The 18,588-nt window shown below is 39.0% G+C and overlaps 1 protein-coding gene across 1 annotated transcript; it reads right to left on the bottom strand.

Annotated features, from left to right (window-relative positions):
* Positions 1-1,747: 1,747 nt before the first annotated feature.
* Positions 1,748-18,159, bottom strand: ell2 (elongation factor for RNA polymerase II 2). The gene is made up of 12 exons (XM_077573765.1): positions 17,929-18,159; positions 15,640-15,687; positions 13,427-13,551; positions 13,177-13,340; positions 9,138-9,397; positions 8,870-8,994; positions 8,537-8,609; positions 7,831-8,464; positions 5,990-6,062; positions 5,536-5,707; positions 5,374-5,418; positions 1,748-3,733 (listed from the first exon to the last, which is right to left on the bottom strand). Exons 1-12 carry the CDS (start codon positions 18,100-18,102, stop codon positions 3,617-3,619), a joined length of 2,010 nt encoding a protein of 669 aa, XP_077429891.1. The 5' UTR covers positions 18,103-18,159; the 3' UTR covers positions 1,748-3,616.
* Between the last annotated feature and the right edge of the window lie 429 nt (positions 18,160-18,588).

Raw genomic sequence — 18,588 nt, 5'->3', positions numbered from 1 at the left:
TCCAGATGACTGGACAACTACAGCAAATGTGATCAGGGAGACAGGTAGGACAGTTCTTGGTGTGTCATATGGAAGGAAAGGAGATAAGAAGACTTGGTGGTGGAATGAGAAGGTGAGAACTGGAGCCAGATAAAGAGGTTTCGCTAAGAAGTGGGACACTGAGGACTGGAGAAAATAGACAGCAGTACAGGGAAATGCGGCGTAAGGTGAAAGTAGAAGTGGCAAATGCCAAACAAGGGGCTTACGATGACTTGTATGCTAGGTTGATAGTAAGGAGGGAGAGACTGAGCAGTAGAATTTCTGACTGGGTTGTTCAACAGGATTTTAGATAGTGAGAAGTGTGCTGGTGCCCATTTTTAAGAACAAGGGAGACGTGCAGAGTTGTTGCAACTACAGAGGAATAAAGCTGATTAGCCACACAATGAAGCTATGGGAAAGAGTAGTTGAAGCTAGACTGAAGGCAGAGGTGAACATTTGTGAGCAGCAATATGGTTTCATTTGGGAGTGACCAGGATAGATAGAATCAGGAATGAGTACATCAGAGGGACAGCACATGTTAGAGGCTTTGGAGATCAAGTCAGAGAGGCCAGACTGAGATGGTTTGGACATGTCCAGAGGAGAGGTAGTCCGTATATTGGCAGAAGGATGCAGAGTTTCCAAATGCCAGGCAGGAAGTCTAGAGGAAGACCAAAGAGGAGGTTTATGGATGTAGTTTAAGAGGATATGAATGTAGTTGGTGTGAGAGCAGAGGATGCAGAGGACAGGCTTAGATGGAGGCAACGGATTCGCTGTGGCGACCCCTCAAGGGAAAAGCCGAAAGGAAAAGAAGAAGACCCAAAGGCTCAAACTTCACTAAGATTGGAAACGATCAGAAGGTGCCATTAGATTTTAGTCGAACTACAGTTCACAACTTGCTGGAAATGACGTATATGTATTACAAAACAAATTAACTAAATGTGAACAATATGAAATCTTTGAATTCTTTAAGCAGCAAATTGTATGCGTTTTGAGCCATCTCAAGTGGCAGCCATTTTGCCACTTGCTGTCGACTGAAAATAACATCCCAGTTGCTCAGGTAACGACCAATCATAACTCATCTTGCAAATCACATGACCAAACTCATAAAACACGTGAGCCGTGTTTGGTCATTACCTGAGCAACGGGAAGCCATTTTGAGTTAAGTTTCAGCAAGTGGCAAAATGTCCGCTTCAAGAAATTGGGGGTGGGGGGCAGGTGGATTTTGCTGCTTAATTCATATTCCACAAACGCAATATTAATCAGAATGACATGTTTAGACTAATGGGGGTGCATACAACATATTGACAAGAAAATTAAGACATTTACTGTAAATATTAGTATGGAAAACATTTGTAGGCCATAAATGTAAGCGTACATACGGTAACAGTTGTGCCGTGTCGTGACATTATGCCACCAAGCTGATATTGTGCCGTTTGCAACCTCAAAATGTATGTCGGGACAAACACATGCAGTCTGTTTGGATTTAGTACATTCCTGACTATGCAATCATTATGCTTTCCTGTATGATCATCATTACAAGAAGCAAATAAATACAGCATTTTTGGGAGGGAAATGGTCACTATGGCAATGCTTTTATTGAGCATGCTAATGAATATTTGATGTAATATACAGTTTGGTATTATACACCAATAACACTAAGCATTTTATAAACACTCACAGGGAACAGGTCCATGTTCAATTTACAGTACACAATGGAAGACACAATTCCTTTAGGTGAAACCAAGTGGATTTTATTGAAATGTCTTGTACATTTTCAGTTGGGCAGGATCAAATTTCATCCAAAATTCACTTGATTTTTTATTATTATTATTTTTTAACCATGGCAGAACACTGCCAGTGCTTGTTAATCTTGTTTCATTTAAGACTTTTAATGAATACCTCCTCAAACAAGAGGTCACGAGAACATTCCAAGCTTCATTTTTTTGTTATTTATTTATTTTAATGAAAGCATCTCTTTGGTTGCTGGGGCGCCATAGGTGCAACACGTACACAATATAAACGTTTTTGCCTTCTGCATAGTTTCAGGTGGACCCAGCACAATGAACAGGGAAATAAAAGTGATGTAGATTCTAAGGGCCTATGACTGGCAGGCACCCTAGAAAACTTTTTTGCAGCGTGAACTGGTGTGGACCAATGAATGGGAGGTTTTTTTTCTTGGGGGGCTCATTTACCAATCAGAAAGTCCTAGCCGATATAAGTGTATCAGAAAAATATTTAATTATCAAGATTGAACACAGGTTTTGTAAACGTTTCCCTTGTTAAAGACTCAAAAATATATTTGGATAGAATGCTTTCATTGAATAACCCCTATTAAGGATCAATGGTGGGCAGAACTCAAAATGATCAAAATACATTTGACCTGATAAGACATGTTTGTTGTGTGGTGGATGGGCTTGGTGAAGAATCACATCCACACATCAGAAGAGGCAAGTCAGAACCGACAAACGTCTCATTTGTTACTCCAGCCAGGTTGATCCCAAGTGCTCTGGCTGGTCAAACAATAGCAGCTTTTTTTTTCATATGATTTTCAGTTTTCAAGTTATTTTTTTCTCCATTTTCTTTCTTTCCCCTCTCAATCACACACAATCATCCAGACTCACACTCATGCAGTTTGTAACCTTCCAGTCTTCACATCCCTTCTTGTTCTGCTTCTGACACACACGCACATACATACACACATATGAAGCCTTTTGCCAGGCATCTGTAGTTCTTCAGTATAGACAATGCACCAAAAGGGTGACCCTACACCAACATTGAGTGTAAACTTCTTAAGGCACCCATAATACACCACAGACAACATTGGTGCAGGGGGAAGACCGCCCACAAGGAGGTCTTTACCTTTAGTTCCCTCTCAACACCCCGCATGGCCATTCCAACAGTTCATCCAATCCATTTACACATCAGTTCACTAATTTCTCCATTTCGCATCCTTGCTGTTCTCGCGCTCGGCCCTGCGCCACATGGCCTCCAACAGTGCGAGAAGTCAGCAGTGAGGCAAGAGAGACATTTTTGCCAAGAGATGATATCTGGATCTTATGTGCAAAATGGCTTCACAATGTCAAAACATATAAGGCCTATCTATTACTTGTTTTGTTTTTTGCATTGTTTACCAAACGTTAAATCTTCTAAGGACTCTTTTGCACTACAAGTCCCAAAATAAATAGATCTTCTTTTTCTTAAATACAAGTCAATAGTTTCTTTTAAGCTCAAAAATATTTCTAATTGCTGCAAGATAAAGTCTTTCAAAAGGAAAGAAGAGATGAAAAGTCCCCCAAAACACGTGCTCTTCATGTAGCCCACACTTGTGAGAAACCCCCCCACACACACAGGGCCTTTAAGAGAGAAAAGCGGACCAAATAAATGGGAGCCAAAACTGAGGAGGGAAAGTAAGTCGACGGGGAACTCAACATGGAATCAAAGCTTGGAAAAGGAAGGAATGAAAGAAGGAAAGCGGGGAAAAAGGCAAAAAAGGAACCAAACCGTGGGGGTGTGAATAAATAAGAGCCAGTTGGACCCGCCCCCATTCTGGTTGGACCCTCCTTTCGCAATACTGATCAGTGATGTGGCGAGAGGACTCTCAGCACCAAGTCTGGGCTTGGCGCTGGTCAAAATCTGCAATCAGTCGCTTGATGTGCGCCAGCTTGTTATGCAGGTACTCGCAGCGCTGTTTGTCCACGTGGTAGTTTGGGCTGTGCTGGAATCACAACAGGCACAGAATGTCAGAGCATAACCAGTGCAGGGGTAAGCAAGGGCAACAGGTCATGATGAAATATTACATATTAGTGGCTTAAAGGGCAACTGCAGAGAAGACTTAAAATTAACGCTTTTGGGGGAGGCCTGGTTTTGTACAGTTTTATCAGTTCAAATAAAGGCTACTTTGTATTTCACGTGCACAACGTACAGTATAGTCAACATTCTCAAAATCGGACAAATTTGTGCTTCTTGCCACAAAAAGACACTTTCTCCCTCAGACAGCTTGCGAAGATTTTATACAGTTTTAATTTGATGTTGTACTGTAAGCTTTGTGTAGCAGGTGATGTTTTTGCTAGCATTACTTTCCCCAAATTTACTGTGATTAAAAAAAATAGCAGACATGGTTACATGAAAACAAAATTCAAATGAAAAGGATCACTGGTAAGAATAATTATATTTTTTCTGTCCTTCTTACATTTCACATTCAATTGCAACTTTTAACCTCCCTCTTTAAAGTGGAAGTCAAACTTGACAATAATATGTTATATGTGACCTCACTTTTCTAAACATAACATTCTGATTAATATTATATTTGTGGAATATGAGTTATGAAGCAAAATCCAGACGTTTTTATCTATGTCAGGGGGCGGCCATTTTGCCACTCGCTGTCGACTGAAATGACATCAATGTTGTTCAGGGATCAGGCAACGACCAATCACAGCTCACCTGTTTTCTGAAGCTGTGCTGTGATTGGTTGTTACCTGAGCCCTGAACAACATTGATGTCATTTTCAGTCGGCAGCAACCCAACCCAATAGCCGCCTTTTGATAATGATAAAAATAGCTGGATTTTGCTGTTTAACTCATATTCCACTAATGCAATATACCAGAATACCATATTTAGACTAGTGGGGCTGCACAGAACATTATTGTCAAAAAATTGTGTTTGCGTTCAAATATATCTACATACATACATAAATTACAGTACATAAGTCAATGATAAATAATATAATAAATCCAATTTATATAATTTACACCTGTTCTGCTGATCACTTTTACATTTTTTCAGTCACTTTGGTACATTTCTCAGATCAGATTTGAATTTCTCAAAACTATTTATTCAATTTCCACATTACTGTCATCTGTGCACATAAAAATAATCAGGTTCTCATTTCTTGCCACATCCATGCAAATAATCACATACAATTCTCTGCTGTTGTTGATTAAATTGCTTATATTGATGAACATTTATTATAAACACAAAAATTTAGCATGAGTTCATCATATATATTTTGAACAAGTTGTAATATGTTAGATGAACCAGGTTTGTGAAATAGTTTGTCACAAGTACACCACTGTATAAACTCTAAATCTTGTCAAAGATTGGTAAAGGCTTCCGTACCTTTCAAATTGCACATAAGCATCCATATGCATGTGAGTGTCAGTTATTGTATGGGCGTATAGTACAAGCAAATACTGGTATTATTTTTTTTCTTTCCCCTTGAGCAGAAAAAAAGGAGGTGTCTATGAAGGGTGAGGTGCTTATTACAACAACACCATTGAAAAAAAGGGAGGTCACTATTCTATTGAGGAAATGCAATACGTATGTTTCAAAGAGCAATGTCACAATGTGGCTGCTTACTTGCTTCATCTTTTTGTACTCTTTCAAGACTTCTTCTTGCACTTTCTATAACATAAAATAAAAACACTCATAAGAACTCATGTGAACCAGCTGCGATCTTCTGCTTATATCAACCAGTAGTGTGTCACAAAAATGACAAGGAAAAAAAGAAAAAAGGATGACCTGATACTCTTTGGTGCCCGGTGCCAGCTTGCGGCACTTGGAATCCAGCTGTGTGAAGCGTCGCGTGATCTTCTCCACGCGTGCGTGCAACCGGCGGTACTCGTCGTACTCGGCATTGAAGTCGTCCTTGTAGCGCTGCCTCTGGTCCGTGGACACCAGTGCTGTGTACTTTCTAGAAAGCCAAAAAGGATGTCAGAGTTTCCATGTTTAACTCAGTGATGCAATGGATTTGAATTACAGGTGTAAAACAGGAAGTAAATGTGACATGGCAAGATTCACCACAATGTAAAAATTAAGTCAAATTTGTGCAGACTGAAAACTCAAGACAGCTCTAACTTGCACTTTGTCATAAGTTAATTTGTTTAATACTTGACACACCTGCCGCACTAAAACATGCACCCTGCTTTCATGTGAATGGGCCATTTTGAAAGTAAAGTTTCTCAGGGCAACTTACATTTCATAGTCGGGGGCCTCGATTGTGGATGAGAAAACAGATTGGCCTCGATTCTTCTCTTTTTCTGGGTAGTCTGAAAGAGAAGTGCATTACTTAATGGTAGGCAATCTTTTCAACCACGTACCTTTAATTAATAAAATTACTTTATTTAAATTTAATCAATTATTATTAATTAAAGTAAATACAATTAATTAAATGACATGTGGCCAATTATCATAATTTACACAATGATCAGCCAACCTAATGAAGTACTATAAAAGCAAATTGAGTTTTATTGATCGTAACAGGTTTTTTTTTTTTTTTAGATTTGTGCAATTAAACACTTTAGACTTGGGTGTTGGCTAACCATTCGAATGCTTTTAATTTTCAAACCCAGGTGCCACTGCTCTTCTTTTCCATACTGGCGCGATCATGCCGAGATCTACAGCTCAAACTGAACCTGGGTTGAACTCAAGCTGCTCTCTTATGAGGATTGACATATTTATATTTCATTAAATTCACTTCAGAGGTTTGGATTTAGGAGGCTGTGAAAAGTCCCGTTTTATTGTGTGGATGCCATTTATATAATACAAGGTTGTTAAGGACAAAATATTAGGGATATCTTGACTAAAAACATTTAGCATTAAAAATAAACAGTTCTCTCATCCCAGGGTTGGAAATGAAACCTTTTTAGACCCTTATGCTAACATGCATGTTTTTGGAATCTGGCAGGAAACGAGTACCCAGAAGAAAAAAAGGAGGGGGGGGGGGTGGTGGAACACGCACGCGGCAACTCGAGAATATTGAACGCCACACGGGAAGGCCAGAGCTTACAGTATACAATTCAATGACCTCTGAACTGTGAGTGTTAGTTGTCCAATAATGGATCAGTCAATGCTCAATAGTTTGAACACTTTTTAGACAGTGAAATACAGTTAAGTTGTACACAAACTTCAGGTTTTGACCTGGAGTTTATGGCTGTTCATAATTTAGCTTTTTGTGTTGTTTTACTGCCACAGGCTTGGCTTTGAGAGTTTTTTTTTTTTTTTAATTACCGGTACATAGTGTTCATGTTAGATACTGGCACAAATCTTGTGTTATTCTGTTATCATATTCTGAGAGAGCATTGAGCCACAAGTCTGAATTTTGATCTTGTTTCCAGTGAATTATTAAAGATGATGTTTTGGTTAAAAAATGGGGAGTGGCACATGCACAGGAAAAAACGCTAACAGATGAACATTTGAGGTATGGAACAAGGTTATTTTAGTTAACAAAAACTAATGAAATAAACAAAAATTTCAAAAACATTTTCGTTAATGAAAAAAAAAAACAAAAAAAACAAGGACATATGAAAGTGTGTCACACAGAGGTAACGTCATCTAGCAGCAGCCAATAGAAAAGCACCTTTAGATAACGTCGCTCCTTGGCGACAATTTTGCGTGCTTGAATTTTAGCTTCAATGGCTCAGTTTGCTGCTTTTTCCTTTAACCTCAGCCAAAATGCAACACAAGATAAGTGTTATTTTTTTATTTTACCATGGTGTTTATTAGATATAGCTCACAAGTAAAGTAATATATATATATTTTTTTTTTACAAAAACTAATACTGAAACAAACTAAAAGTAAGCATTTTTTCAAATACCGGGAAGGCGGTGACTAAAACTAATAAAAACTAACAGAATCGCACTGAAAACTAGTTATTTAAAACTAACTGAATACAAATAAATAAATAAATAAATAAATAAATAAGAAGAAAATAAAAACTAAAATGAAAATTGCAAAACTATAATAACCCTGGTATGGACTTTAAAATATGCAACGGACAGACGTAAGCCTTCTAGAAGGTAATCACTCAAAACTCACCTTGATATGTGTGAGGATTCTTGTCCGTAACTTCTCTTCTTTCTTTTTTCGATTTTGGACTCTCCTTTGCCTGCTCGACTATGCTAGGAGAACTGTTGCTGCCCCTTTCTGTCCGTTTCCCTTTGTCTCGCTGGCGATCCTTGTCTTTGTGCTTTTTGGACTTCTTCTTGAACTTCATGTTGTCACTGGTAGACAAGGTAGGGCTGCTAATCACAGTGGAGGTAACAGTGAGCGAGGCGCAGGGTGGAGGGCTCGGTGATGTCGCCGGGATCGGGGCCTGATAATGCTGCAGCAAAGCTTTTTCAGATGACAAGGGACTTGGCGAAGGGTCCCTGCAGGAGGAACTCTGGTCCAAAGGCAGGTCCTGGGTGCCGCAGCCATCCGGTGTGCTGGGGGAGTTGGAGGTGGAGGCTGGGCTAGGCTGCTGGTGAGAGGGAACGGGGAGGTGGCTGGGAGGGCCCAAGATGACATTGGAGGGCAGAGAAGAGCATTTAGCACCCGGGCTTCCGTCATCCTCACGGCGGGCTGAGGATGACGAGGATAAAGATGTGGCTGGCCCACGATTGCTGAGGTGAGAGATACGGGCTTTCTTTGGCGCCAAAGGATCTATAAAGTCAAAATCTGGCTGGCGTTTCTGCAAAGGGGAAACATATTTTGAAGAAGGTTGGAAGTGTGCGTGCGTGAGAGTGATTGTAGAGAAAAATACCCGTGGGGATGAAGGTAAACTGTCTTTGGGAGAGCTGTTTGAAGAAAGCGCCTCAGTAGGAAGACCAAGTTTGCTGTTGAAGAAGGAAAAGATGACAGAGAAATAATATTGGCTGTGTTACACAAAAAAACTAAACAAAAAAATATATAAAGACGCACACTAACTTACATCATAAACTTGAATTAACATCAGTAACGAGAACTGGGCAATATAAATCATTTAATTCCAGGCTTCTGGATTGCAATTAGCATAAAAAGCTGAGACCCTTTCAAACTGGCAGTCTAGATTGGATGTTTATACGTTATACAAGTGAAATGGTGAAACAGAAATTACCGAGTCAGGATACGCTCCACCTGGGTCTTCTCATCTTCAGAGTAGCCAGGCCAGTCCCTCTGGACGTCACGGTAAACAAAGTCCTTCAGTGAATATGTGTTGTCTTTGGGGTTAAGGTTTGCCACCTGTTTTCAAAAGAAGTTTTAAGTTTAGCTATGACTGCATGAAAGCGGCAAGAAACTGAACATATCCTGTGGTGGACGCACATCTGCGCATGCAAATGGTGTTCAGCAAAGAGACGTTCAAAACCCATGACACATTACGACACCTGTTGCAGGGTGGTCCCCAAGGAGTTCCGGTCCTTCTGGTTGATGCCGTCCCGCTGCAAACGAGCAAGTACTTCCAGCTTCTTGTAGGACCTTAGCGCCAACAGGTGAACGATACGGTCCCGAAACGGCCGCTGAGAAACGGGGTTGTTGGAGAGGCACTTGCGGATTGTATTGGCTGGGTTGATGGGTGTTGATCGTTTGCGCTCTGGGACAACCTCCGGTGTTGACAGTGCTGGTTTACGGACATGTACTTGCTTTCCTGGGGAAAGAGAGTTTATTATTAACCACATAGGGGGACATTCGCAAGCTGCTCTAGATGCCATGAGATTAGTTGTGTATGACTTACTGAAACCAGCAAATGTATCAACTTCTATCAAGCCGAAAGCCTGTAATTAAGTACAGATAGCTAAATCTTGTGTAAATTAGAGGTCAATGACTTCAGAAATTACACTCCAAAATAAACTGCAGTGGCTTGTTTTAGAAAAGTAATTGGAATAGAAAGGTCTAGGAGATGTTGCTGAGCCTGCTAATACCGACTGGTGCTTAGGCATTATGAAATTCTAAAGCTCTTGAGATTAAGACTAGTAAAAGGGAATACTCCCCCTCTTCCTCCATGTCAAAAAGCAGAGACTGAGAAAACTAAGTGGTAAGATTTAGTTTTAAAAAATAAAATAAAACAAAGAATAGTTTGTTGCCTTAAGCTGTAGCCACCATTTAATTAAGAGGTTTAATGCTCCACTTTAATTTTCAATTGGATGCCCATTCTACAAACAAGCAGCTTCTAACAAGCTTTCCCCCCTTTTTTAACTACCCCTTTTGTCAGAGTTTCCTCACATTCCCCATTTTCCATCTTGCCTTGTTAATGCAAATATCTCCCCAGAGCCCCCACAAACAAGATGGAGGAGTTTACGCTTGTTTAGTCGATTGTATGGACTTCTCTTAAATTGTGGTGCTGGTTTCTCCATCATGGAAATGAATGAGCTTCATCCTTAGTGTATATACAGTTAAACCTTGTTTTCACAGACTAATAAGGAGGGAGGGGTAATTGTCCGTTAAATTGAAAACTTTTTTAAAGTGGTAGTCAACCTTAAACATTTCTTGACAATAATAAATGTTATATGTGACTTCACTAATTTAAACATGACATTCTGATTAATATACATTTTTGGGAATATGAGTTATGAAGCAAAATCCAGCCATTTTTATCCATCTCAGGGGGCGACCATTTTGCCACTTGCTGTCGACTGAAGATGACATTACAGATTCTCAGAGCTCAGGCAACAACCAATTACAGCTCACCAGTTTTCTGAAGCTGAGCTGTGATTGGTTGTTACCTGAGACCTGTGATGTCACTTGTGATGTCATCTTCAGTCGACAGCAAGTGGCAAAATGGCCGCACCATGAGATGGATAAAAACGGCTGGATTTTGCTGCTTAACTCATATTCTACTAATGCAATATTAACCAAAATGCCGTATTTAGACTAGTGGGGCTACATAGAACATATTATTGTCAAATAATTTTTGTGGAGTTGACTTCACATTTAAATAGTGTGGTAATGATATCCAAACATCACAATACGATATCAGGGTATGACGACGCCGATATATTGTGGCAGTTTTAATATCTTTATCTCGCTTTTATATCGCTCTTTAAAAGCAATATATTACATCCCTACATTTAAATACGTCAAACTTGGGGTTGACTTCCCCTTTAAATACAATATAGTACAAAATTATTTTGTATTTTTAATGGGCCTAAAAATGCACACTACTTAACAAAATCACTTAAGTCTATAAAAAAATAAATAATAATTATTATTTAAATAAATAAATAAAATTAAAATTAAAAAGAAGAAGATTTTTTATTTATTTATGTTCATCCAAACTTTGTTGGTGCTTGGAGTGGCGGTGATAATTGCGTTGTTTCAAGGGCGAGGTTAGCACTTTAGCTTCTATTTTCCACCTGTTACGATTGGAGACACTACTAAAATCAGAACAGTATAGCATTTTCGAGACATGTACATGACGGCGCCCGAATAAACAACAGCCATTGATAAGAATAGTTAGATAAAACGCACCACTTTTGAGCTGCACGCCGTTAGCAACACTAAACTAATGCCAATGAGGGGATTGTCGCCCCTTGCCAACATGACCGCCATGCAGGCGCATCTGTTAGCCTATCCCAGTCTGTACTGTCTAATTATGTGACAACAGCAGCACAACCGACAAACAGGTGTGCCAGTCTGTCTGGTGATTGAGCCAGAACGCTAGTAAATAACAGTTGCCAAAACTGGACTTCTTTGTTCTTCCTTTAACTCAAACCACAAAAGTTAGGAAACTAAAGAAGAAATCCTGTTTACAAATGAAAACAATATTCTCACGTCCAGTTTTATATTCCAGGTCTTGTGCAGTCAAACATCACATGTATTAGTAACGCGTCATTGCTTGTGTTTCAGTCCTTGTAGATGATTAGTCATATTATCCATTGTCATAAAATATAACACAGCCAAAGAAATGTACAACCTACGTCAATCTGCGTCTTAAAGCACACCGACAACATATTCTTTCAATAATGAGATAATCATCTTGATAATGTTGCTCGACTGTTCAGAGTTAAAAAGCCCAAGACTGTAATGTCAGGAATGTGATGACAAAAAACGATGGCATTCTAACGCCTGCACAGCCAGCCAAACTCTTTAAAGGCATCCTCTAAAAACTCATGAAGACGTTGGGCCCTGTGTTTACTACGGGTGGAAACAATAATCGTTTTTTTGATGCATCAATTGTCACATTAAAAAGATTCTGAATCAATCCAGGGTTGTTAAAAATTGAAGTTTAAATAAAAAACTAAAAGCCACTGTTGCCTGCTGCATATTGCACTTTCAAGTATTAAAATACAGGTTATGCTCAGATTTATACATTTAAATATTTTTTGTGTAAATGTATTGTTATAGGAGAAGTTAGACGTTTGTTAAAGCAAATGCGGCCATTGGCACTTTTTGAAATTTGTGTTTGTAAACAAGGTTGCCGTGACACTTTAATAAAAGTCATAGTGTGAAATATAAATCCTTGCTCTTCCTTGAGTTCTTCAATTGTTTTAAAAAAGTACCAGTGTTTTACATGGACTGTAAAATGTAAGCCGATGTAGCGAATTGGAATCGAATCAAATCGTGAGGTGACCATAGATTCGCGCCCTTAGTGTTTACTAGTATTTATATAAGTATTTTTCTATTTTTTTTCTGCTCAGGATTTTCAAAAATGAGAAATGATTAAATTTTTCAATGCATCACTGATGGGAACGAGAGATACAATATAATGCCCTGAACATTTGTTGACAGTGGCTATTGTACAATTCTAGCACAACATATCCTCAGTGTCTTCTTTGATCTTGAGCGGTGAAGTTATTCTAGCTAAATGGCAGCACGAGCAAAATAATTTCTTAGGCAAGTTGTAACAACAATGGTTGAACATTATATGGAACTAGAGGTTTTAAAACAAAATGTAAAAGGGAAAAGTACACTTAGCTGAACTAACTAAAATAATTAAGCAATATGTTTTGTTGTCCAACCTGTGCTGAGTTGATTTTAAGTTACATGACTGAAGTTTATGATAGCTATAATAACTATTATTAAAGTTATTCATTCATCTTTAATGAGATAAAGAGAAAATGCGCCTAGACATGTTTTTAGAGTGGAAGGAAACCATTAATTTAAGAGCAGACCTGGTTGTTTGTAAGCTGTACATGCTTCAGACATGCAGCATTTGGCAGGTGGTGTGTCAGTGAAACATAAAATGATTCATCTACCTTTGGCCCTCATCAGTCCAACGGTTTTAATCTAGAAAAGACTGACTTAGTCAGTAGCCGTAAAAGCTTTGAATAGAGTCAGACGGGTCAGCTTCAACCTATTCAGTCCCTGGAAAAGGGGCTGGGTTTCAAACAGAGCGGACAGCAGATGACTGGCTGTAGAGTCAAACTACAAGAGCTACAGAAACCAGTCGTTTTTTAGTCCGAGTGATGAAGAATTGAAGGGCCTTGCCTCTGTACCGGCCCCCAGGTTTGATGACTTTGGTCCCACGTTCACGCGTGTCCTCCACAGCCTGGGTCATGCGCTCCCGGGTCACCTGGTAGGAGTCATTTGTAGCGCATATTGTGACCTTGTCCTGTACTGTCGCCAATAATGCCAGGTGAGAGGCCCCTGGGCTGTAGACAATGAGACATGTGTGGGAAAGGTGAACAAGCCTCTGGCATGCTGTCGTGTCGTAGGACAAGAAGAGTTCAGCCATTACCTGGAAACATACTGATGGATGCAATCAAAACTTCCCTGAGGGTTGTCTTTGCCAACATTAGACAAGTAGAAATCAAAATTGTGGGAAGCATCAGAGGAAGAATCTGTCTTGGGTATTTTAATGCGCTGAAAGAATCCACACAAATGTACTTCAGAAAGTCCAACATGAGCCAGTTATTTCTAATAGGACTTATTTTAAACAATAAATAATAATAAACTAGTATGTTTACTTAGCCTGAGAAAGGTCAATGAATAGCTGTTTGTCACTGTTCTTTGTTAATTCAATATAAATTCAGGAGTATGCTCTGACACTGGGCCAATTGTTCTGCATCATGCAAAAGCACTGTTAGCCTGTTGCGCTCGTTCGTGCGTGCCGAAGCGCATTTACAGCCGTCATCACTTTGTCATACACTCCAACATTACTGGAACTTTTGCAGTAAACAGTTATTAATAACTGGGTGGAGGATTGAATGGATAACGCCTTTGCGCACCTTTGCGTAAACAAATTGTTAAATTCACCTGTTCCAACCATGCAGCAGCCAAGGAAGTGTACCATGCTTGAACATTGCATTGAGAGCTCAAACGAAAAAATGTCCTTTCAGCGTTATGACGTGCTCCAATTCAGACGCAATTCCTGTTAGCTCTCAATATTGTATTTAAATCAGGAATGGCAAAATTCATGGATAATTGTATTTTAACTTAAAGTGTTAACTCATCGATTAATCACAAAAAAAACTAAACAAACAACAACAAAAACGCATTTATCATGTAGTAACGCATATTAATCACACTATTAATTTTGGCCGCAAATGATCCTTTAGTTTGACAGCGGATGGCTACGTTTAAAGGTAGCACAGGTTGTTTTTGAGCAGTAAACATAACTACATGCTTTATATTAAAGCATTTAATAAATGTTTGCGTATGACATTCAGGATATTTGTTCATGTCAAACTATTGGGGTGTTTTGTTCCATTTTAAATTATGCAAGTAATTAACTGATTAGAAAAAGATGAGGATGAGAGTGTGCAGTTGATCAAAAAATGTTGAAGACGTCCTCATAACATTAAATGTCGAAAGAATTAACAGAACAGGTGGTGCTCTTCAAATTTGGTGGGCAAAAAAAAGTTGATAAAAGCTTTTTTAATTAAGCGATTAATCGTGATTAATCAAAATTCTAAGATGTGATTAGTCAGATTTTTTTTTTTTAAATAATTATTTGACTGCTCTAATTTTAAGGTTAAAGAGCTTTATATACACAATACTGTTTGATTGTTTTAACACATAAAAATAGGGCAGCTGTGGAATAAGATGATATAAGGTAGTGGTGGGCTAAAAAAAAATAAAATAAAAAAAAATTGTTGAGCACTGTTAGTTTACTTTGTCAAACATTTCGGAAGTAACAGCAGTGTAGCGTCTGAATAAGCTGTTGCCTCCTGAAAGTCCACATAATATTGCTAGACCAGTCCTTCTCAAATAGCGGGGCGGGCACCCCCAGGGGGTTCCCGGCAGGAGGGTGTACTTACAACAAATTTATAGGCAAATTATACTTTTTATAGTCATGGTGAGAGGTGGCGTGGGGCGTGAATTTTTAAAAATGTTTCCTAACAAAAAATAATTGAGACAGTTTGTGCTAGACAGACGTTTGTCCAGTATGTTTGCGCACACAGGAAATACATAAAAATCTTCTGATTTTTTTTTATTTGCTTGTGGGGTCTTTGGCTAATTGTTGCTTTTCCAAACAAAAATTTGACTTTTTTTCCCCCTTTTTCTTTTTTTAAAGATCTCACATTATGAGTTTAGTGCAGATCAATAAAGATCCGAAAACTTAGTTAGGTGGTTTAGTGACAAAGAGGAATGCTGTATATCATTATCACCTTGATTAAACATTAAATTGTTTTTTATTCACCCATCCATTCTTCAAAATATACATTATAGAAAATTATTTTTTCATTAAAGTTTTTAAATGAGGGGACTATTGAATCTTATTTTTTGGTATTTGTCCCACATAACATTTGTTGCATAAATACTTCATAAATAAGCACAACCATCTTTAGTTACTGACTACTAATAGCATAGATTAGTGCTAAAACAGAAGCAGTAAGTAGCTGATTAACTTAACTAAGCAAGAGAATGAATGAATGAATGTGCCGTTTCTGGTTCTATATAGCATTACCAAATACATGGAATTTTATCTAAATACTAATAGATTCTTACCCCTTGGAGTCCCTTGAATTGTATTGTTGGCCGCAAAGAGGATACATTCTGTGAAAGTTAAGAAAAATGCAATTAAATGCAGTTCAACATCACACAACAGTAAAATACAGATGACAGCGCCTTTCCAGTCAGGTTAGTAACACAAACACAAATTTAGGAAAACCAGCAATGCATTTGACTGCAACGGGGTAAATTGAAACATCTTGATGCAGCAGCAGAGCCTTAGGGGCCTGTCGCACCAAGAAGACCATAAAACAAAACTTTTTTCTGGATATTTTAGAAAATAAATCAACCCCAAAATTAGGCATTATGCTACTTTGCTACTGATTGTTACATATTGTCAAAGCAAGGCGCTGAAGATATTTGACAGAGGCTATTTCTGAAAAGCTTGTTGTTTTCTATAGGTTTTTGTGTGTAATTGGACTGGTGTCGACTGCCACAAATATGCAGAGACTTCATGCTGCATTACAGAGTAGGTTAGGACAGAGAGGCATTGGACTCCCAGCTGAAGCAAAGACTTACATCAACAAATTTCTGTGGAATCTGCATTTAAAAATGTAGACAACAGCATCTCTATATGACTTGCCATCTCCTAAAAAGACCAATGTATACCTTAAATGACACAGAAAGATGAGATCCACGTCATGGTTGTTAAACTTCTACTCCCCAAGCCACTGACCGACTCCCTCCCCCACCATTACACGCACTAACCAGTTCTGATCACATTTCAGATCACCACAGAAAGACAAAGATAGCCAGCCTCTGTAGCACTGGTTCAGCTACAACACACATTGCCCAGAGGGCAAGAAACAAAAAGCAGGCAGGTTTGGCTGCTCAGTCAGCAAGAGATGGCAAGCGGCTCCAACACAGCGTGCACACCGACATCACCACATCCAAATTGTTTGGGAGCAGTACAATGAATTCCTTCAACCTAGTTCATCTAAAAGGACTGGAATGTTCCTCTACAGAGTTTGACCATGGGGGCAAAATCCAGATTATGGCTCATGTGTGACATACATTAGTGCCATAAAGATCCACTTTGAGAGACCTCTGAACACTACACACAGCTTGGGTCCATGGTGTGTGTGTGGGGGGGATAACACTGACTCTCAGTGTTATGTAACAATGTTGTTGTTGCCAAAGTAGACTTCAGGCACCTACAACTCAGACTGTGCAGTTCTGATCACCTGTGTCATACCTTGGTGACGTAACACTGACTGTGTATGGTCCAAGATTAGCAAGTTAAATATATCTACAGTTATGCAGTGCAGCAGTGTCCTAAGTTTAACCCAAATAGCACACCAAGTTTTGCCGAAATAGCACACCAAGTTAACAGATTCTTCTGCCAAGATCAGGGGTAGTAATATTAAACACACAAGGTAAACATTTTTGTCAAAATGTAAGGTAATGTAAATTTATTCTTATAATAAACTAAATGTTCACGTTTGTAGATCTACAGATAACACACAACTAACAGCCTCCTCTTCTCCTGACATGCAAAATAATTTCAATGACTCAGCAAATGCAGCAAAATGAAGCATTTTTCCAAGTAAAGCCAAGAAGCACTTGCTCATCTTACCTCAAAAGTGGTAACATGTCAGTTAACGAGCAATGAGCAGCCTGGCTTTAAATCTTATTCTGCAAGGTTGCTTTTAAAAATGTAAATATGTAACTTTATGTCTAAAACGTTGGCCCATATGGCAAACTGGATCGACATTCTCCAAGTTGAACAAGCTGAAATTTACATTAAGACTTACTTCATCATCCCCACAATTAACCTCGTTACACTACTTAAGTTAAATAAATTAACACGGGTAACAGTTTGCATTTCGAGCTACAGGGTAACATTGACTGGTGACACCCTCGTATTAATGACATTCTTATTTGTCTAAATTCGTAAAAGCACATTAATTTTTCTAGGAAAATGGTAAGTAAAGAAAATGCACTACAGTAGTCTGTCGAGCACAGCACTAAAGCTTCTCACTAACAGATTGCTAACGAAAGCTTTTCGAAGAGTCATAGTTTACAACAAATGTTCTTGGTTAAACAACGTTTGTCAGTTCTTAAAACTCAATCGGCACAAATGTCTTAAGACGGATTCGTCGTTCGCCGTTGATTAATTTAACGACCAAAGACTAAAACGGTTGAAATTTGAGCGTTTAGTTTCGCTTGCCAACAACTGAGCTAACGCGAATAGCTTATAGCAGTGCGTGGCAGTTCAGCCTTCCCAAAGTCTCAAGCCGAAGCCGGTGGTCATTTTTTTAGTCGAAGCGAATCAATTTTACTCACCTTGCAATTTTGGTAACTCTCAATCGCTCTCAGTGCCGTCTCGGTCAATTTAACGTGCAGAACGGTAACTCTGTCTGCGCTTTGTTGGCCACAATTTAATCCGTACCTCCCATCCTCGGAGAGCGCCGCCATGTTTAGCAACCCTCCACCATCGTCCCTCTGAGGCAGCAGCATTTAGCACACCGGTTCCCCTCTCAGCCCTGAGCGGCCCGGGGAGGGACTACAGATGCTCTCGCCGACTGTCTCCTCTCGATTGGTTGTTACTTTTTCACTTTTATGCTGCCACTCTAGCCACTAAGCACTAAGCACCCGTGCTTTTCCTTATTTTGTGCTGTATGTACTATAAACGTGAGCATACAACACCTCTACTAACTGTAGTAGGTCACCTGTTTTGAACTATTACAAATGGATTTAAATGTAAAAGAAGTAGTTCCACAATGTAAGTGTAAACAATCCTTCCCAAACTTGCATCTTGGTGAACTAGTGTTTTGCCTACTAGTAAAACCGATTATTACTGACTGGGGATGCTTTATTGAAGCCTCTAACAGTGCACAGGTGTTAAACTCAAAGCCCGGAGGCCAGATCAGGCATCATTTCATGTGGCCCACCAAATTTCATGTTTCTTAGGAAAATACTACAATTGCAAAGACTTCTTTCTTA

Source organism: Vanacampus margaritifer, chromosome 8, assembly GCF_051991255.1.
Source record: "Vanacampus margaritifer isolate UIUO_Vmar chromosome 8, RoL_Vmar_1.0, whole genome shotgun sequence".
In the NCBI taxonomy this organism is placed as follows: Eukaryota; Metazoa; Chordata; class Actinopteri; order Syngnathiformes; family Syngnathidae; genus Vanacampus; species Vanacampus margaritifer.
The sequence above is the reverse complement of the archived record's forward strand: the minus strand, read 5'-3'. Positions and strand labels throughout refer to the sequence as shown.